Here is a 22,182-nt window from a genome sequence, read left to right on the forward strand (position 1 = left end):
TTTCAACGACTTATCTCTGTGAAGCTGGATTTTCTTTATGTGCTTCAATCAAAATAATGCATTGCAACAGAGTGAATACAAAAGTAGATATGAGAACCCAGTAGTCTTCCATTAAGCTAGACATTAAAGAGGTTTGCAAAAATGTTAGGCAATGCCACTCTTCTCATTAAATCCTTTTGTCTTGGGAAATGTAGTTACTTTTCCTTTAAAATGTGTTAACTTTATCATTCTATTGGTATTTTAAATTAAATTAATAATATGAAATATTTCAGTTTTAATTTCTAATATATCAATAGATATAGCCCATGTAAATAAAAGTTCTTTGGGGATCCTCAATAATTTTTACTAGTGTAAAGAGATGTTGAGACTAAAAAGTTTGAGAGCCAGTGGTCTATAGAGCCATGAAATTAGATGACTGGATAATATTACTTAGAGAGAAAGTAGGAGGAGAGAGAAGAGGGCCCAAGACCAAGAGCCAAGGTGTCTGAGCATTTAGAGATTACCTATTTCTTCTCTGCTTCTACCCACAGGAAACAGAAAGAATAGGCATAGAGGTGGGAGAACCTGAGGAGAACATGGTATCATGGAAGCCAAGGAGGAGGGAAAGCTCAGCTGTACTGATTTTTATAATCTTAACCCCCAAAAGGCTATCTTATTTTCCTCTTTTCTAGTTTGAGGGTGGAGGGGAGACCTCTTTGTGACCCCACACACACACAATATAGTAATGAAAATGCTGTTAGAAGCCATATGACCTTGGATAAGTCCTTTAACTTCTAGCTCTCATTTCCTCATCTGTAAAATTATACATACACATACATATATATTCATATATCTATAGCTATATCTATATATATCATATATATACAATTATACATACACATATACATATACATGTATATATGTGTATGTATATATGTATGTATATATGTATATATATGTATGTATACATATATATACATATATACATGCACATATACATATATATCTATATATATGTATATGGGTATGTATAATTTTATATATATATCCTGTTTGTCTCTTAGGTTTTGTGAAGAGGAATAAAAAAGTTAATTTATGTAAATCACTTGGCGCAGTGCCCAGCATATTGTAAAATTCATGCTATATAGCACTCAAATATTAGCTATTATTATTGTTATTTATAGAAAGCTTTTAAAGTTTCCTAAGATGCCAGTTCTCAGATGTTTATTTGATGACAATTAACTTTTAAAAACACTTTAGGGTCATTTCCTTCCCTTGTTTTATTTCCTACCCATTGTCACATAACCCCATATTGGTTAACAACGGTTGATTTTTGGCATTAAGAAGAGGTAACTAATGAGGGTTGGAGGTATCATAAAAAAAGTAAAGTCAACAGTAAAAGCTCCTATCTGTTTGTGGTTATTGAGTATAATGTTTTCTTCTTTATTATCTGGGGGAAACGTTTTTCCTGGATTTCCTAATTTACTACTTTATGTGATTTTGAAAAATGCAAAAGGAAGCAGAGAACTTATAGGAGTGCTAAACATTTAGTAGATGCTCACTAAAAACCTATTGGCTTGATTGGCTTTTTTTTATTTTCTGTATTAGAGTTAGCTTTCTCAACCTTATTCAACCATACTATTTCTCTACCTTCCATCTTAATAATCTGGCCTGATTTTTGCTTTTTGACTCCTAGTTTCCATTTTGAGTTACTTTAAAATTCAGAGCTTAGCCAGTCTGGTATCGTGTTACTTTTTCTGCATATTGGTAGAATTTGTACTCTCAGAGATGCCTACTTAAAAAGCATCCAAATTAATTGGGATAACTTTATTTTTTATTTATTCTTTCCATTGTTTTCATCCTACAGTTCCCCAAGCTTCTGAAAAATCTTCTTTTCTGAGCTAATGTTCTTTAATTTTCATATTTCTTTCCTGATAGTTGCTGTCTTCCTGTTTTCTATGACCAGTTTGCATACACCTTTAGGTTTTGAATTATTTTGTCCCTAGTTCTTTCTTCATAAGGAAGATCTGAATCAAGAAATATATCAATCCCATTGCATTCTTCCCTTTTTTATATTAAGAAATTGTCCTTGGCACTCTCAAATCTTGGCACTTTAGGTTTTTAAACTAAATCATGATCTAAAACCACTCAGAATAAAAAAGACTCCACTCGTATCTCTTCTTTGACTGGAGTGACATGAATGATACCTCTTAAACATATTTTTCTTTAACCTAGCATATGACTGTTAGGCCCTTTCTTTTTTTATTATTATTTTTGATTAGGTAAACATTGATGTGGTTCTAATTTTAAAAGCTTAAAAGATCATCTCTCCTTCCCACTCTTTTTCCCAGCCACCTACGCATAACTTACCTCCCTGGAATCAATTAATCAGCTTTAATATCCTTCCAGAGAAATGTTATGCATAAAATTCTCACCTTTTCTCACAAATGTTAGCTTAACATATTTACTGGTTTGTACCTTACTTTTTGGATTTAGAAATATGCTTTTTTTATTTTACCATATCAGTACATAAATATATTTCTAATTTCTAATTTTTTCATGGCTTCAGAGTATTCTGTTGTGTGAATGTGCCATAATCTATTTAAACTGCCTCAGTGATGGACATGTAGATTACTTACAATCTTTTCTATGTACGACATTATCCTTTGCAACATCATTTGGCACATGTGGGTGTGTATCTATAGGATAAATACCTACGAGTGGAATTAGTACGTCACAGAGTATATGTATCTGCAATTTTGATAATTAGTACCAAAATGCCTTTCATAGAGTTTGTACCAATTTATACCCCATCACACTCCTTCACTCTTATTTCAAACATAATGCTTAGCAACTTTTGTTCTTTCCCTAATCCCAGTCTCTTCTCCCTCATGTATCCATCATGATTCTAAGCAATTTCACAAATGAATGAAACATGATGGGCTGGAGAGATCTTAGTTCGGCTTCCTAAGAGAAATGTAGTCTAGGTTGATACCTGAACGATGGATGGAAGGAACTAGCTGGATATGTTGGGGGCGGGGGCGGTATACAGAGAGAAGTCGTAGGCTGGGGGCACAGAATATGAGTGATGCAAGAGAAAATAGAGGGCACTCAGTTTAAGAGAACACAGAACACAAGTGGAAGAAAGATGTCAGATGAGGTTGATGAGATGAGTGTGGGTAGGATGTTCATAATAAAGGACATTGTGAGCTACGAGTCTGTTGAAGACTGTGGATTTTATTATCCTTAAGGGCAGTGGAGAGCCATTGAATGGTTTTTACCAGGGAGCAATATAATCAGAGTTAAGCTTTTTAAAAAAATTAATCTCGGGGAGCGGCGGGTTAGCTCTGTTGGTTAGAGTGCAGTGCTCTTAACAATAAGGTTGCCAATTTGATCCCCACATGGGCCACTGTGAGCTGCGCCCTCCACAACTAGATTGAAACAACTACTTGACTTGGAGCTGATGGGTCCTGGAAAAACATATTTAAATAAACTTTTTAAAAAGTTAAAAAAAAAAAAATTAGGCCCGGCGCGGTGGCTCAGGTGGTTGGAGCGCCGTGCACCTAACGCCGAGGTTGCTGGTTTGATTCCCACATGAGCCAGTGAGCTGTACCCTTGACAGCTAAGATTGTGAACAACGGCTCTCCCTAGAGCTGGGCTGCCATGAGCAGCTGGAGGTCAGCGTGAGCTGCCTTGGGCTGATGTGCTGCTGTGCTGCCATGAGCTACCATGTGCTACCAGGAGCTGCCGGCGGCCAGCATAAGCGGCTGGCAGCCGGCGAGAGCTGCCGTGAGCTGCTGTGAGCGGCCGACCAACAACCAGCAACCGACAGCCTCAGCCTGGGGGGAGCGCAAGGCTCATAATACCAGCATGGGCCAGGGAGCTGTGTCCTACACAACTAGACTGAGAAACAACGTCTCGAACCGGAGGGGGTTGGAGGAGGCGGAAGAAAGGGGGAAAAATTTAATCTTGGCTTCAAAATGAAGACTGCTGAGGTTTCAGCTGGGACAGCCAGACCAGTTAAGAGGCCATGACAGTGATTTCGGAAGAAGTGATGGGTTGCCTGAACTAAAAAACAAACAAACAAAAAAAGTAATCTGGATGGAGAGAAGTCAGTATTTTGAAAGACATTTAAGAGGTAGAATTAACAGAATTCTTAGTGACTGTGGAAAGTTAGGAAAAAAGAGAGTAGTCAAGTATGAAGGTCAAATTTCTGGGCTCGAGTGCAGGGTAAATGGTAGTATCGTTCACTGAATTGGGGAGCACTGCAGAATGACTAGGGTTAAGGGGGAACATGGTGAGCTTGATTATGGCTGTTCTGGAGCTGTAGGCGTTGTGTTGTCTGGAGCTTTCTGGATAGATAGTTTGAATATTTGGGTCTGAGCTTAGGATAGAGGTACACACTGGAGATGTCGATTTGGGAGCAGTCAGTAGCGTATAGATTGGAACAGTAAAAGTGCGTTGTGATTACCTTTGGGAAGTGTGTAGAGTGAGTGGGGGAAAGCCTAGGATAGAGAAATAAAGAAGACCAACATAAGGGCTGGATGGACAAAGAAGAGTATGCAAAGGGTGTCACGAAAGCAACTAGAGGAATAGGAAGGAAAACAGCAGGTAATGTTACAGAACCCAGATGAAAGTTTCATTGAGGAGGAAGTGCTCAGCACTAACAAATACTGTTGGGGCAAAGTAAGATAAGGACTAAGAAGTATGCATTGATTTAGGGCAAGGGAGTGACAACAGTAACCTTGGCAAGAGGTTACTTTTGTGCTGTGGGTTGAGGAATACAGTCATAGGCCACATAATGATGTTTCAGTCAACGACGGACCGCATATACGACAGTGGTATACAATACAACCTAGGCTGTACCATCCAGATTTGTGTAAGCACACTCCATGATGTTGCACGACAAAAATCACCTAATGACATATTTCTCAGAATGTGCCCCCACCATTAAGCAGCGCATGACTGTATTGGGAAGTGAGGAACGGAAAATATCAAGTACAGGCTTCTCTTTTAGTCTGGCTACAAAGGGGAAGAGAAATGGAAGGCTATAGCTAGATGTGGACTTAGCATTCAAGGAAGGACTTTCTTAGATTAGAGAAACTTGAGCATGTTTAATCCCAAGAGGAAAAAAATCAGTAGAGAAAAAGGAAAGCTGAAGGTACAGGAAAGCTAGAAGATTATCTGGGGTTGGGGTTTTGTCAGATGAATGTTGCAAGAGAATGGTTGTAGTAATGAATCGTGGATCGTTAGCGGGGATAGGGAAGGAAGTAAAGACATGAGGTAGCATGTAAGGAGAGAAGAGACAGGTTGAATGGACTTGAGGACTTGCTGAGGATGAAGAATCATTGAGGCATGATGAATATATATATTCATATATATATATATGTTCTCTTTTTTCACTTACCAATATATCTTGGAAATCATTCATATCAGTTCATAGAGTTATTTTTCACTGTGTAGTAGTTTATTATGGAGATGAATCAAGATGTGTTCAATGAATTTCCCATGTATGGGCTCAGAGTTTTTTCTAATAGTTCGTAATTACAGCAGTACCATAATGAATAACCTTGTGCATACGTATTTTAGTATTGCCGGAGATGTATCTTCTAGGGTAAAACCGAGAAGCAGGAGTGCTGGACAAAGGGTAAATGTGTGTGTGGCTTTGTTAGACGTTGCCACATTTCCCCTCATGGGGGTTGTACCATTTTACCTTCACAGCAGCCATGCCTGACCGTGAGTGCCTGTTTCTCCACAGCTCTGCGACAGACTGTGTGGTTAAACTGTGGAATTTTTTACCATTCTGACTGATGAAAAATGGTATCTGAGCATTGTTTGTTTTTAATTGGGGAATATTGGGGAACAGTGTGTTTCTCCAGGGCCCATCAGCTCCAAGTCGTTGACCTTCAATCTAGTTGTGGAGGGCGCAGCTCAGCTCAAGTCCAGTCGCCGTTTTCAGTCTTTAGTTGCAGGGGGTGCAGCCCACCATCCCATGCGGGAATTGAACCGGCAACCCTGTTGTTAAGGGCTCGCGCTCTAACTGCGCCATGCAGCCACTTCTCTCAACATAGTTTTAAGTTACATTTCTCTTATGAGTGAAATTGAATATCTTTTCCTTATGTTTAAGAGCTATTTGAATATAATTTTGCCAATTTTGGTGTAACAAAGAAGGGAATAAATTTATGTATGTACCTGCATATTTTTGCAAACACAGACACAGAATGGATAAGCCGAAACTAATGAAGTTGGTCACCTCTAGGGGGCTGGAAGGTAGAGGAAGGGGAGTAACCCTCCTCTGGACCTTTTTGTAGAGTTTTTGCTTTTAGAGCCATGTTGAGGTTTTGCACATTCAAAAAGTAAAATGAAATCAACAAAGATAGAGAGGGATGCCAACTAACCCAAGTAATTTTTTAACATAATACTTTGACTATATGTATTTTCTTCGACCATATTTTAAAGATAAAATAAACTTTAAGAAAATCTTGATTGAACTCTAGTTAGTAGATTTGTCATTTGTGGTGGTTTTGCTCTAGCAATTTCATAACTATTTGGTGTGTATTATAAAATTGAGCAGAAGAGTAATTATATCAGTGTTGTTGGGATAAATATATCAATATTAATATATAATAAATATAATACTTATAATATTGATATACTAGATATATCAATGTTGTTCCATGCTCACTGTTGAAGAACAGAAATTCAAATACGGAATAGGGAAAGGCAAAGAAGAACTCTGAGGTATTGAATTGGAATTAGCACTATCAGTATGAATTCATGGTTTAAAAAATACGTAAATATTAATGTTTATATATTATTTCCAGCTCTGTTTTCTGAAAAGTTTCAGAGCAATGCTACCTCCATAGCTATGATTTACTGGTTTCTAAATACCACTCCCCACTAAAAAGAACCAGGGATGCGTGGAGAAGTAACTGGTTCCAGGTCTGGGACAAGGAGTGTACAAGATGAGCCTACAACATCCTGTGGCAGAAGATAAACAAAAAGTAAAGAAATAATACGGAAGATGATAGGAATATATCATAAGGACACAGGAGCCAGCTCGAAGGGCATACTACTGGCCAAATCCACGACAATTTGAGCATTAGGATGAATAATGACAGTAATGAATTAAAACCTACTAAATAAAAAATATCTAAGATTGCACTAATAGGAGATGAGGGGAGGGAGAAAAGAAAGTGGGGGGGGGCAGAGAGGAAAAAAAAATACTTCATTTTAGTAGATTGCCAGTCACTAAAAATGAAAAAATGGAAGAGCTAGAAAATCAACATTTTGTAACCATTATACCATACTATACCAATAATTGATGCAAGCAAGAATAATCAATGAGTGATTAAAACTACTGGGTGGAAGTTTGATAAAGGATAGGATATTTGCATAGTGGGGAAGTATTTTCCTCACAGATAACTAAGGGAGAAATAGTAACATTATAGTGGAGAAACCTGGTGATACCACCTTAACCAAGACAAATAAACATCATATGCCACCTGATAATGGGCACCGAGGAGGACACATGATCACTTAGGTAGGTAGTACTTCTGTCACAATGCCTCACCTAACACTAATCACTAGGAAATAATCAGACAAATCCAAACCAAGAGACATTTCTCCAGAACAGCTGATATATTCTTCAAAAATGTCAATGTCATAAAAAACACAGAGGGTTAAGGAACTGTTCCAGATTAAAGGAGAATAAAAAGAAAATGACAACTAAATGCACTGTGTGGTCCTGGATTAGATCTAAGATCAGGAAAATCAGAGGGATATTATTGGGACAGTTGGTGAAATTTGAATATGGACTATATATTAAAATAGTATTGTATCAGTGTCAGAGTTTCTGATTTTAATAAATGTATTCTGGTTAAACAAAAGAATGACCTTGTTCTTAGAAATATATGAAGTAGTTAAATATGTGCAGGGTCCTGAAGTGTGCAACTTACTCTCAAATGGTTCAGGAAAAAAAGTGTGTGTGTGTGTGTGTGTGTGTGTGTGTGTGTGTGTGTGTAGAGAAAGAGAAGGAGAGGGAGGAAGAGAAAGAAAGCAAATGTGGCAATGTTAACTATTAATGAATTAGGGGAAAGATATACCGGGGGTACCCGGTATATACATGACTTGTATTCATCTTTTGTTATCGGTATATATTGAGTATTACAGTTTTAATACAGTTTTTTCCTTTCTTAAAATGTGTATACTTTTCTTGGCACCCTCTGTATATGGGTGTTTTTGTACCATTTTATAAGTTTGAAATTGGTTCAACATAGAAAGTTACAAATGTCCATTAAGAAAATACAGAGAACTGTTGTAGTGACAGCAACTGCAAGATCCAGAGGGAGGTCAAGATTAGAGGATTTATAAATTTAATATTTATTAGGATTAATTCTAAGATGTTCTGGTGTATAGACCAAACCACTTCTCTATATTCCTTGGACATCGTTGCTGAGTGTTCCATATCCTCCTTTAGTTATATGCGCTAGCTCGTCTTGTCTCAGTGAGTTTTATTGTCATAACTGAACAAGAGCCAGATATCCTGGGATTCCAGTTTGTGGCTTGCAGTCCTAACTTTTGGGGGTGGGGGGCACTTGCTTTCATTTTTGGTAGCATCAGCAGGATTTTCCAAGTCTGCCCTAAAGTGCTGATCACACTTTGATCCATTCTACTTCTTTCACTTGTGGGATTTCTTGGCACAGTATTAGACACATGGGAGAGAGAGAGAGAGGAAAAGAACCTGACTTTACAAATAAGAAGAGTAAAACCGAGCATTTCTAAGGTCATATAGTGGTAAAAATAAGAGTAATAAGATTTATATTAGGCCTGTCTGGATCCATAGTTCATATTCTTTCCTCCTCAACCATGTGTCTACTGTTTTAAAGGACTTAGCAAGTATTCTTGTCTTGGTGGATTATTCTCTTGCCTTATTGGTTTTCTTAATATTTTCCTTAAACAAGTAGCAAGCATTATATATCTCACCTTCACAATCTGGCTTGATGCTTTTTGTTTCTTATTTAAGTTGAACATAAATTCACTGGAAACAAGTCAGGTCAAACTAGATTGGTTTTCTTTTTTAATATAGTTTGTAGACCAGGGCAGTCTCGTAGTGTAACCTGATTCTAACAAGTATAGCATAACCTAATTCTAACAAAGACTTGTCAAGAGTTGTTTTGCAATATCAGTTTAGAGAAGTAAATTAGATACCAATTCACCCTCAAAGAAAAAGATGGAGGGGCGATCTGACTTTGTGAGAGATTTCAAGGACTATCCTTTAGATTAGTAAATTATGGCTGTTTGTTGGTTTGTTTTTTAAGTTTATTTTTTATTTTAAGTGTACAATTCAGTAGGTTTTAGTATATTCACAAAGTTGTGCAGCCATCACCACTATGTAATTCCAGACATTTTCATCACCACAAAAAGAAATCCTTTATCCATATTAGCAGTTACTCCCTCCCTATCCCTTAGCAACCACTAATCTTTTTGTCTCTGTGGATATTGCTCTTCTGGACATCTCATATAAATGGAATCATGCAATATGTGGCTTTTTTGTATCTGGCTTCATTTACTTGGCATGATGGTTTCAAGATTCATCCATGATGTAGCATGAATCAGTACTTTGTTCCTTTTTATGGCCAAGTACCATTACATTATATGGATATACCACATTTTATTTATCCGCTTATCAGTTGGTAGACATTTTGGTTATTACCACTTTTTGGCTATTGTGAATAATGCTGCTATCAGCATTTGTGTACGGGTATTTATTTATTTTCTCTCTGGAAGTATTTATGCTTTATATTTTATTGTAAGTTGCATTTTTCTAAGATTGCTAAAATCATAACATCTATTTGTATCTAACGTATAAAGAATACCAGATTTTCATGCACTCCACACATTTTCTCATTGAAGTCTACCAACTCCAATGGCTTAGAGGATTAGAGAGGTTAAGTAACTAGCACATAATTACACAGCTGTTTGAAATTGTAATCCAATCCATATTTTCACAGTTCTCAGAAAAATAATGTATGTCAGGATTCCCTTGGAAATGACAACTTGAATATGAGGACTGAAGTCCTGTAGAGTTGCCCCTTTTTCTGTGGGAACAAGGTTCAACCTCATAGTTTTATGTGGTTTGTTACATCATTTATCATTCAGGGTTCACCTAGAGAAGCCAAATCAATACGATGTGTGTGTGTGTGTGTGTGTGTGTGTGTGTATATGTATATACACACACACACACACACACACATATATGCATATATATGTGTATATATACACACACATACGTTTTATATACATAAACATATATGTACATAATATATGTTTATGTATATATGTATACCTATATACACATATATAGAGAGAGAGATATCTTTTTTTTTTTTTAGTTTCAGGTGTGCAAAACAATTTAATAGGCATTTATCATTTATATCCCTGGTTTTTATATAAACATGTATTTTCAGTTCTCTTAGTGTATACCTAAGAATGGAATTGCTGGGTCATATATGGTAGCTCTCCGTTTAATTTTTTGTGGAACCACCACACTGTTTTTCAATTTTGCATTCCCACTAGAAATGTATGAGCGACTCAACTTCTCCATATCCTCACCAATAATTATTATCTGTCTTTTTTTTTTTTTAAGATTTTTTTTTTTTATTGGGGAAGGGGAACAGGACTTTATTGGGGAACAGTGTGTACTTCCAGGACTTTTTTCCAAGTCAAGTTGTTGTCCTTTCAATCTTAGTTGTGGAGGGCGCAGCTCAGCTCCAGGTCCAGTTGCCGTTGCTAGTTGCAGGGGGCGCAGCCCATCATCCCTTGTGGGAGTCAAACCCAGCAACCTTGTGGTTGAAAGGACGCACTTCAACCAACTGGGCCAGCTGGGAGCTCAGTGGCAGCTCAGCTTAAGGTGCCGTGTTCATAGTTGCAGGGGGTACTGCCCACCATCCCTTGCGGGACTCAAGGAATTGAACTGGCAACCTTGTGGTTGAGAGCCCACTGGCCCATGTGGGAATCGAACCGGCAGCCTTCGGAGTTAGGAGCATGGAGCTCTAACCGCCTGAGCCACCAGTCCAGCCCCTATTATCTGTCTTTTTTATTATAGCCACCCTAGTGGGTATGATGTGGTATTTTATTGTGGTTTTGATTGCATTTCCCTAATGACTAATGATGTTGAACATCTTTTTGTGTGATTATTGGTCATTTGTATATCATCTTTGGAGAAATGTCTATTTGGATCCTTTGCCCATTTTTTAGTTGAGTTATTTATCTTTTTATTGTTGAGTTGTAAGTGTTCTGTATGTATCCTGGATACTAGACCCTTATCAGATATGTTTTGAAATTTTTTTCTCCCATTCTTGTGGGTTGTTTTTTCACTTTTTTAATAGCGCCTTTGATATACAAAAGTTTTTAATTTCAGAAAAGTCCAAATTATCTCTTTTTTTTCTTTTGTCACTTATGCTTTTGGTGTCATATTTAAGAAACCATTGCCTATCCAAGATCACGGAGATTTACACCTATGTTTTCTTCTAGAAGTCTTATAGTTTTAGATCTTATATATAGGTTTTTGATCCATTTTGAGTTAATTTTTATATATGATGTGAGGTAGGGGTCCAACTTCATTCTTTTGCATGTGGATATCCAATTGTCCCAGCACCTTTTGTTGAAAAGACTATTCTTTCCCCCATTGAATTGTCTTGGCAATCTTGTTGGAAAGCAGTTGACCTAAATGTAACGATTTATTTGTGAACTCTCAACTCTATTCCATTTATCAAAATGTCTGCCTTTATGTCAGTACCATGCTGTTTTGATTACTGTGGCTTTGTAGTAAGTTTTAAAATTGGGAAGTGTGAGTCTTCCAACTTTGTTTTTCTTTTTCAAGATTGTTTTGGCTATTCTTGCCCCTTGCATTTACATATGAGTTTTGGGATCACCTTGTGAATTTCTGCAGAGAGGTTAGGTGGGATTTTGATAGGGAATATGTTGACTCTATTGCCACCTATTTCTATAAATAAAATTTTATTGGAACACAGCCACACTCATTCGTTTATTGTCTATGGCTGTCTTAGTGATTAAACAACAGAATTGAGTAGTTGTAACAGAGTCCGTATAGCCTGCTCAGCCTAAAATATTGGCACTTTTTCTGTAAAGAGCCAACCTCTGCTTTAGATGATGGAGTAAATTCATGTTCCGAAGCACCAAAGGGAAGATCTAGGAGTCATTCATTAATTCAGTCATATGTTCAAGCAAATACTGAGTGCCTACAATATGCCAGGAATGTTCTAGCCTCTAGGAGATGAATAAAGACCAACACAGTTCCTGGCCTCATGAAGCTTCTTGCTATGGCCTATAAGACACCCTGAGAATCTGGCCTCTGCTCACCTCCCTGAGCTCATCATGCCTTACTCTACTCCCTTCATCACTGTGCTCTAGCCACATAGGCCTTCATTCTGTTTCTTCAGCTTACCAAACCTATTGCTACCTTTGTACTTGTTCTTCCCTATGCCTGGCAGGCTCTTTCTCCTGATCTTTGTTACTTGCTCCTTCTCAAACATCACTTCGTCAAAGAGGCTTCCCTTGACCACTATAGCTTAAGGAGTATCCCATTACCGTGTTTTATTTTCTTTCTGAACTCATCTTACTAATTTATGTGTTTATGTTTTCTTTCCTACCACCACTAGAGTTCTCTGTCTTATTTACCACAGTAGCCTTTGCATGTATGAGTACCTAGCATATCTTAGGTGCTCAAATAAAAAGACTGAATGAAAAAAGATCGAATGAATAAAGAGAATTTTCAGGGATATATAACGGATACAGGCTCACTATAAGGGAAAACTTTCTAATATGAATTATGGTTGTTGACTTGCCCTACTATACTTATACTTAGATTTTTAGGCAAAACATATAGAAGTTTAAATATGTATTAAATTGCTCCTTTTCATGACTTCTAGGAGGATTTTTCCTCCCCCAGTAATCGTAGTTCACATCAGGCTATACTGTAAGTCTGGAATTATCACAGTGCAATGGAAAGAACATATTTGGATTTGATTTCCAATTCCTCCACTCAACAGTCAAAGTGGCCAAAGTGTTTTACAAATATTGACTTGTTTCCCACAATAGCCCTATGAGGTTCTGTATAATTATTATCTCCTTTTTCACAGATGTAGAACCTGAGACACAGAAAAGTTAAAGAACTTGCTCAAGGAAACACAGCTTGTACACATGAAACCACACTTACTGTACTTTATGGACAATTTAACATATTTTCAAGGGTAATTATGTGACGCATTTATGTGACAGGGCTGACACGTAATACTCTATGTTTTAGTTATTCTTATTACTATTGCTATTCCATATAGTAATTCTTAGGCACACTAAAATTTGAGAAACTGTTGAGTTAAATTAAAGAAGCAACAAAAGGAAAGATTTTATGGAGATTTCTGGATGTTCAGATCATTCTGCCTTGAAGATAACTATCAAATCATTAAGTGAATGGAGGGTGAGTAAAGAGTTTTGTTTGTCTTCAGGACTCACTCCATTCTGTTATATTACATTTATGTGAGTTTAATACATGCTAATGAACATGTATTGTGAAGTTTGAGTGAATTGATACATGTGAAAGCTTAGCACTTACCCTGACGTTTAGTAGGTGCTCAATTAATGTTTGCTGGATTTTAATCTAAATCTTGCTTTTCAGACTCATATTCACACTGTTAAGGAGTTACAGAGAAGCACTGGCTGTCTGTTTCCCATCTTTCCTAGTTGGCATTTCTTGCTCAGGCTCCACTGAACATCTCTAACTTCCATGCTCTTTGGCATTGACCTTTTAAGTGGAACTTCTCTACACAAGGGTTTAAGTCTGAAGTCAGTGGGTGAGGTAAACATGTACGATGGGGTTGCAGTTAAGAGCGGGTCCTTACCTGTAGTTGTGCAAACGGCCACAGGCTTGGTTGGCAAGCCAGGCAACGTCCTACAACATCCTTTAAGCTTGTTCCTAAAGCCTGATGTTCCTGTCTTCTTCTAGGCTACCTCTCTCCTTCCCCTGTGATGGTAGAACTTTGTCTCCTGTTGCCATAGACATGTCCTTGTCCTACGATTCATTCCCTTTTCTCCCAGGACCTTATACATAACGGGTGTTGAATAAGTGAATTGTCTGTTTGGGCAGAACTTCGGGTAGCAATTTAATAGCTGCAGAAATAAGTCTTTTTAAAAAGTAAGTAAATAGGAAAGAATCCAGTTGTTCAAGATGTGTACCCTTTGTGAGTATCCTGGCCACGCGGAAGGGTCTTTGAGAGCGGGGTCTGGAAAGAACACATACAGGTTGGCAAAAGAAGATAGCTCCAGGAAGCCAGCGTGTACCAAAGTGTGGTAGGCACCCTGCATATGTGACATCATTTTATCTTCACAGTGAGCTTGTCAGGTTGACATTAGCATCATCCCCATCCCAAATGAAAAACTCTGAGGCTCTGGGACTCTGAAGAGACTGCCCACACGCCTCGGAAGAGGCCAAGCCAGAGTTGAAGCCAAACAGCTCTTTCACTTTACAAGTCTGCCTCTCGCTGACCAGCCTTGTCTCCTCAGCTTAGTCTTGTAAAAAGTACATTTGGAAAAGAGGATCTCTAGTCTCTTTGGTTATACCAGGATACACATTGATTTGCAGACTTCCTAGCTGTTTGCTTCTCTTTTTGTGTTCCCTTAATGCAGTGGGTCCCGCCTTTTTCCCCTAGCAAGAATGACTTTTATTATTTTACCCCTGCGATTTCCACATTTTTGGTAGATTGTTAGCTAATAAATTGTATTTATTAATAATGTTTCCCATTTTAATACATTTTTTCCACACCATGACTGCTAATCTGAACTCCAGATTTTATATATTTCCAGTCAAAGGCAAAAAGCCATGACATCGCGCCTAGTCTGGGCTGCCCAGTCACCTACCTGTAAAGGTTTCCCACACCCACACTGGGCTTTTACAATACATCAGCTCACCAAAATTGGAATGAACCTAACTGTACAACACTAAGGTAGAGATGAATATGGTTTAACCTTTGGAGGAGTATTCTACAGCCATTTCAAGAGATGTTTATGAGGAGATCATAATAACGTGGGGAAGGGCGAATGTTACAGGTTTGGAGAAGAGAAACTAAAACCGCATCAGCTCTGTGAGCACGGGAGATGTGTCTGTCTGCCTCACTCTCCGAACCCAGTACAGTACTGGCAGGCACACTGAAGTTTTAAGAGAGATAGCCCAGAATTTAAAAGGGCAGTATGGCAACATAGTTAAGAGCCAAGCTCTAGAGTCTGTCAGACCTGGGCTTACGTTCTGGCCTTACTGTTTACACAATATGGGATGTTAACCTTTTCCTCACCTGAAAAATGAGAATGGTAATGGTGCTTCCATCACAAGGTAGTTGCAAAGGTGACCTAAAAGCATAGATGAAGGGCACCATTTTGTCACTGGTACAATGGTGAGAAAGTCCTTAATATATATTAATACTACTATTGCTGCTATTATTATTACCTTTTTTTCCCTCTTTATTGAGGCATGATTTACATACAAATAAAGTGCATAGGTCTCAGGTATTGAGTTCGACCAGTTGACACTTGTGTAACTACCGCCCACAACGAGATAGAAAGTCCTTCCATCACCCTGGAAAGTTCCCGTGGTGCCCTTTACAGCCAACCCTGCGACCTTAAGCAACCACTTTTGGCTTCTGTCTCCATGGATTAGTTGTGCTTGTTCTTATACTTAATGTAAACAGAATGATATACTGTATATTTTTGTGTTTGGCTTCTTTCGCTTAGCATGTTTTTTGAATTTCATCCATGTTGTTGCACGTATCTATAGTTCTTTTCCTTTTTATTGCTGTGTAGTGATACACGGAGATGGATGGACTACACTTTGTTTATCCATTCCCCTCTTGATGACCATTTGGGTTATTTCCAGTCGGGGGCTTTTGAAAATATAGCATCTATGGATATTCTTATACCACTTTTTGGGTGACAAATGTGTTCATTTCCCTCAAATGGAATTACTGTGTCATAAGGTAGATTAAAACTCAACTTTATATGAAACTGCCGAACAGTTCTCTAAGGTGATGGTAGCAATGAGCTCTCTTCTTAATCCAGGTGGAAATAGGGGGGCATTTGAAGTAGTCCCGCACAGCCAAAGACTTTAGAGTCATATTAACCTGGGTTCCCAGCTGGGCTCTGGTGTTTGCCATTTGTGTGACCCTGGGTAAGTTATTTAATATCTGGGACTTGGTCTTACCTGTAAAAAGGAGTGGTAATCAGATCGTGTATGTGAATATCTAGTATTCTACCCAGCAGTGGAACACTAAGGTGGGGACCGTAGTGCAGGCTCTAAGGCGGTCCACAGTCTGTAAAGAATTTTTTTATTAGTCTCAGGTGTACAAAACAATGTACATCCCTCACAAAATGATAACCCCCTATAAAGAATTAAAAAGCAGTAACAAAACAAAACAACTGAGTCCATTTGCTTTTTATCACAAGTACCTATGATTCTATGCAGTATCAGTGATAAAATGCTTCTCTTTGCCTCTTTCTCCATGCTACCTAGAATACATAGTAATTATGAATATTTAATAAAGTTAAACAGGAACTAAGAATTAGGTTGTAATTTGGAACTTAAGTGAGATTTGGAGCTTTTATTGCAGAGTCTTTCCCTGTATACTTTGTTTTCTCCAGGTTCCTCGTGTACAAAGCTCACTCTAGAAACATTTCCAGGATTCCAGGGAGACACCAGAAGTCTGTTCCTCTCTAGGAACCCTCCTTTTAGTTCCTTAAAAGTTTGACATTTAGGGGTGGCCGGTAAGCTCAGTTTGGTTAGAGCGTGGTGCTAATAACACCAAGGTTGCTGGTTCTATGCCCACACGGCCTACTGTGAGCTGCGCCCTTCTTAAAAAAAAAAAAGTTTGAGGTTTTTCTCCCCTTCTTTTTATCCACTTTTTAATTCTGATATGTCATATGCATATTTTCTTCCATTATATTCTTCAACATAATTATAAATCGTGCACCTATATCTAAACCAGCCTTACCTTAGCTCGTCTTAAGCACTCCGTTCCTTGTAAAGTAGCTTCCCAAACACGTATTCTAACTTATAAAGCCTTTTATTAATATTTTTTGACAATACAGTTGATCCTTGAACAACACGGGGTTAAGGGCGCCAGCCTCCACACAGTTGAATATCTGTGTATAACTTTTGACTCCCTAAAAACTTAACTACCCTCAGTATCTGTGGGGTATGGGTTCCAGGACCCCCGCGGATACTCAAGTCCCCCTACAAAATGGCGTAGTTCAGTGCATACAGTCAGCCCTCCCCATCCACAGACTCCCAACCGCTATTTACTGATTCTACCCACTAGAGTACCAGTTTATTTTAAAAAGATATAATTCAGGAACAGTCACACAGGAGAGATGCACAGGGCAAGGTATGTCGGGAGGGGCACAGAGAGCCTCCATGCCCTTTCTGAGCAGGTCACTGTCCCCAAATCTCCATGTTGTTACCAACCCAGAAGCTCTCTGAACTCCGTCCTTTTGGGGTGTTATGGGTGCTTCATTACATAGGTAGAATTGATTAAATCATTGGCCATTGGTGGTCTGTTCAATTTACCCGGAGGTCAGGGGTTCGGAACTAAAAGTTTCAACCCTCCAATTATGTGGTTGGTCCCCCTGGCAACCAGCCTCCATCCTTAGGAGCTTTCCAAAAATCACTTCATTAATAAACTCAGGTATGGTTGAAAGGGGGTTGTTATAAATATCAAGTCATCTTTATCACCCTTATCACTTAGGAAATTCCAAGGATTTTAGGAGCTCTGTGTCGGAAACGGGGATGAAGACCAAATATATATTTCTTACTATAAATCACAGTATCACAGCAGGTTACCTAACCTCTCTGGGCACTGTTTTTCTTATCTTTGAAATGAGTAATGATACCTGTTTCTTAAACAAGATAATGGATGTAGAGTGCTGTATTAGTTCCTGTTGCTGCCATAACAAATTACCACAAACTTAGTGGTTTAAAACAACACAAATTTATTATCCTACAGTTCTGTAGATCAAAAGTCTAACAGGTGTCTCACCAGGCTGAAAGCAAGGTCTTGACCGGGCTATGTTGCCATTCCCCACTTCTCGAAGCTGCTGCCTTTCTTGGCTCCTGCCCCGCTTCTTCCATCGTCAAAGCTAGCAGATCAAGTCCCTTTTACACCTACTCTCTCTGTTCTGTGCCACTAAGGAAGCTCTGACTTTAAGGACTTGTGTGATTATCTTGGGCCCACTGGATAATCTGGGATAATCTTCACATCTCAAGGACCTTAACCTTAGTCACATCTACAAAGTCCCTTTGGCCACCTAACAACATATTCATAGGTTCCGGAGGATCAGGACATGGATAGCTACAGGGGCCACTGTTCTGCCTCCCACAAGCGCTTAGCACTGTGCCTAGCTCTGTAAGCCCTCAGTGGGCAGCAGTCATTCAAGGCCCTGGTACTCTGGGAAATTGCCAACTGCAGATGTGCCCCCAGGCACAAGTAACTTACAGCCTGGTGAGAAAATGAGAGGGCTGAGGACAGAAATGATTCTAACCCAGGAAGTGACCAAAGCCGCCAGTGAGGTTTCAACCAGCTGCCATAGGAAAGTGAGAGGCCTCAAGTCAGCAAGTGATGTGACAAGTTCGAACAGTAAATGTGTCAGGAATGTATGTAAGTGCAGAACCTGGAAGGAACTGGGTTTCAACCAAGATGAGAAAGGTCATAGAACAAAGGGAAGAAGGCAGAGGAAAGGCCTTTTCGGACTAGACAGTCGGAGAATTAGATTTGATTACGTCTCTCGCTTCTTCCTATTATTCCCACTGAACTCATTTGTTCATTTGTGCGACACATGCATGCGCCAGGGACGGTACCTGGCCTTGGGGATGCAATGCACACAGTACACAAAAGCCTGCTTTCTCAGGGCCCAGTCTGGTGAAGCAAATAACCATGTCGACTCAGAGCCGTACTACAGTGTGACAGTAGTTGCCCACCGGAAGGGTGTGCTTTCCTCCCAAATTGACGTGACAGGGAAGGCATGTTGAAGGAAGTGCCTGTAAGCTGAGACCTGAAGAATGAGTTGGAGTTTGTCAGTGAGGAGGCTTTGGGCCACAAGTATCAGCCCCACTCAAATAGCCTGAAACACTAATGAACTGATCGGCTCACTAAAGTGGAAGCCCAGTAGGAGAGGAGGCATCCGGGTTGGTTACCGGTCGCTCTGGCTTCATTTTTCTCTGATTCCCTTGGCTGGGCTGCCCCTGCATGAAGATTTCACTCTCAGGTTAGCTTCCCTCATGGTGGCACTTCCAGGTGTCACATCAGTACACCCCGCATCCAGAGGAAGAAAGGCATTTCTTTCATAGACTCTCTCCTGAGAATGAGAAAACTCCTTTTCCAGAAGCTCCCAGCAACTGTCCCCCCTGCATCTGATTGGGGTCACTGGCTCATTTTTGAGCCAATCCCTGTGCCCAAGTGAATGCTGTGTCCACTTTGGCTTAGGCTAAGTTTTTCAGCCTATCACTGTTGAAAGAACAATGGATTTACATTTCCTGAAACACATGGTCTGACTTGGGGCAGGGAGATAATTAAATGAAAATCAAGGTACCATTAGGGATGAGGGACCGGGAGAGAACAGAAAGAAGAGCATGCAGGAATGCCTTCTGACCTGTTTTCTCCTTCTCCCATGTAAGACTTGTTTCTTCAGACCTTCTGCTTTTCATGGATTCTATTTCCTCATAACTCTAGCTTTGCCATGATTTCTCTCTGTGCTGGCTTTCAACTTCAGTATCTGTTAACTGCCTCTCTCTCTCCATGTTTCTCAAGTCAAATCCCCAAGCTCAAGACTCTGGCCCAATCTGCCTTACTATACCAGACTCCACATACTGGAAGTAAACTCCAGAAGGTCAGGGACTTTGCTTTGTGCACTGCTATACCCCCAGCATCTGAACAGTACCTAGCACGCAGTGAGTGCTCGATAAATTAAATATATGCCGAATGAATGAAAGATCAGCCTTCTAGTTAATTGGCTGCCCTTGGTTCAGATGCTCCTCTTGGCAAATTTTCTGTGACTGAGGTGATGACCCTTGAAGGGACTGTTGACATGTCCCTTCTAGTGGTAGGAGCAGATTTGTTGGATTTCACTTCCATTACTTACTATTATCTGAACTTCAGTTTACTTTTCTGTAATATAGGATCCATGACACCTGACCTTTATGACTCGGGTGTTCAATATCAAGTGAGACCATGAATATGAAAGTACTTTATAAGATACTAGGCAGTTTAATTCAGTTCCGGTCACTCACATGCACCTGGAAAACATTGACGATGGAAAGGTTAGTTTACCTGTTCAGTTCCACTTCTAAGTGTTGAGTTCCCCAGGAGAACCTCTAACTGGCTCCCTTCTTGTCCCTTTCTGTTTGCTTCCCCAGGGTCACTCAGGATGTGTCAACTGTCTGGAGTGGAATGAGAAAGGAGAGTAAGTATGAGCTGGAGCATGTAGTGGGTGCTGGAGAAGGGAACGGGGAGGTTGAGAGAAGGGGGCTTTCCTTCCTCTTTCTAGATCTAAGGAAAAGAGTGGACCCAGGTGAAAAGAGACTGCTGCTCTCTGCTACTGTGTTTCCCTGAAAATAAGACGGGGTCTTATTTTTGCTCCAAAAGATGCATTAGGGCTTATGTTCAGGGGATGTCATCCTGAAAAATCATGCCAGGGCTTATTTTCGGGGAAACACGGTACTTAAACAGTGAAGCTCAGATAGATGGAAGGTTGAATGACCATCCAAACCCTTTTTTTTGTTTGTTTGTTTGTTTGTTTATGAGCTAATGGAAAGTTTAGGAATAATGGAAAACTCTCCAGATAAAATAGAAGAGAATCAACTAATGTTTACAAGATAACCTTAACTTCTGTGACATCTACTGTTTTTCAAGTTCTGTGTGGCCTAACTCCTTATCATCTGGGAATGGGGGGTAGGGGTAAGGGACCCACGCACTTGAGGAGAGGTCAGAACCCCTCACTCTGCTTGCAGCTTGCTGGCCTCTGGTTCCGATGACCAGCACACGATTGTGTGGGACCCACTGCACCACAAGAAGCTGCTCTCCATGCACACGGGACACACTGCAAATATCTTCTCTGTCAAGGTGAGCAGGATAAGCCACAGAGCAAGTGAACAGGGTGACGGGGCTGTGCACGTGGTCGTATTTGCATGTGTGTGTCCCATGTACTCCCTGGGGTCACAGACACCTTTGTAATCTGATGCCTCTGATGGTGGTTCCTGAAAAACCATCTCTTGTCCATATTCGACTTCCTCTCTTAGAGCCAACAGGCCAGCTCTAGATGAATTTATATTTATGTGAGTGGTGATGGTGGGAGGTATGGTTCTGAGCATGAATTTAGATACCAGGCAGACCTGTGTGGTTCCCTTACCTGCCTCTTGAAAGCTGTGTGAACTGTGTGAAATCACCTGACCTCTCTGAGCCTTTTGCTCATCTGTAAAAAGGAAGTAGCTAAGGAAAATCCCCTGGATTCATGAATAAATAAGCAAATAAATCATTTAATTTTTAAAAAGGAAGTAGCAGTCCACAGGGTTGATGTTACAGTTCAAGGAGATGATTGATTTAAAACAGCGTCTGGCACAGCTGCTTTTAGCTGTTGTACCTTTCGTAGGAAATGGGTCTGCTGATTTGTTGGTGGAGGGGAGTTGAGCTAAGGAGAGGTGGGAAGGGAACTTACAAGTGTCTTCAGACCTCTGAAGACCTATTATGTGGGAATGACATAAAACGTGTCCCTTTTGGTCCCAAAGAACAGACATAGGTCCACAGAAGCAACTGTGGGCCTGATGAAGGAAAGAATTGTCTGACACTTAGAGCAATTTGCAAAAGGTAGAACGGGCCCTCTGAGGATGTAGCAAATGCCCTAGCTCTGAGGGATTCTGCCTGCTGGGAACTCAGTTTGCCAGGTTTAAGATTAAGGTTGGAGGAAATGACCGTTAAGGACTTTTCCAGCTCTGAAATGCTATAATAGATATATGTATGTAAGAGTGAGGCTGTCCTTTGGAAAGCCTCACTAATCTAAGAAATATTTTCCTAATTAATATCAAGAGGAATTATAAGATACCTGAAGAAGAAGGCAGATTCAAGAGCTCAAAACCTACTTATTTCCCTA

The 22,182-nt window shown here is 39.6% G+C and overlaps 1 protein-coding gene across 4 annotated transcripts in view; it reads left to right on the forward strand.

The window, feature by feature from the left end:
• WDTC1 (WD and tetratricopeptide repeats 1) overlaps positions 1–22,182 on the forward strand; it is a 61,393-nt gene that overhangs the window by 20,724 nt on the left and 18,487 nt on the right. For all 4 annotated transcript variants that reach the window (XR_004423854.1, XM_033114222.1, XM_033114220.1 and 1 more), the window contains 2 exons: positions 20,453–20,499; positions 21,047–21,158. Coding sequence is in view for 3 of the 4 variants with exons in the window: in XM_033114222.1 (XP_032970113.1) it covers positions 20,453–20,499; positions 21,047–21,158 (159 nt within the window). In the remaining variant the exon portion in view is untranslated. The remainder of the gene's footprint in view (positions 1–20,452; positions 20,500–21,046; positions 21,159–22,182) is intronic.

Source organism: Rhinolophus ferrumequinum, chromosome 9 (genome assembly GCF_004115265.2).
Source record: "Rhinolophus ferrumequinum isolate MPI-CBG mRhiFer1 chromosome 9, mRhiFer1_v1.p, whole genome shotgun sequence".
NCBI classification, from domain to species: Eukaryota; Metazoa; Chordata; class Mammalia; order Chiroptera; family Rhinolophidae; genus Rhinolophus; species Rhinolophus ferrumequinum.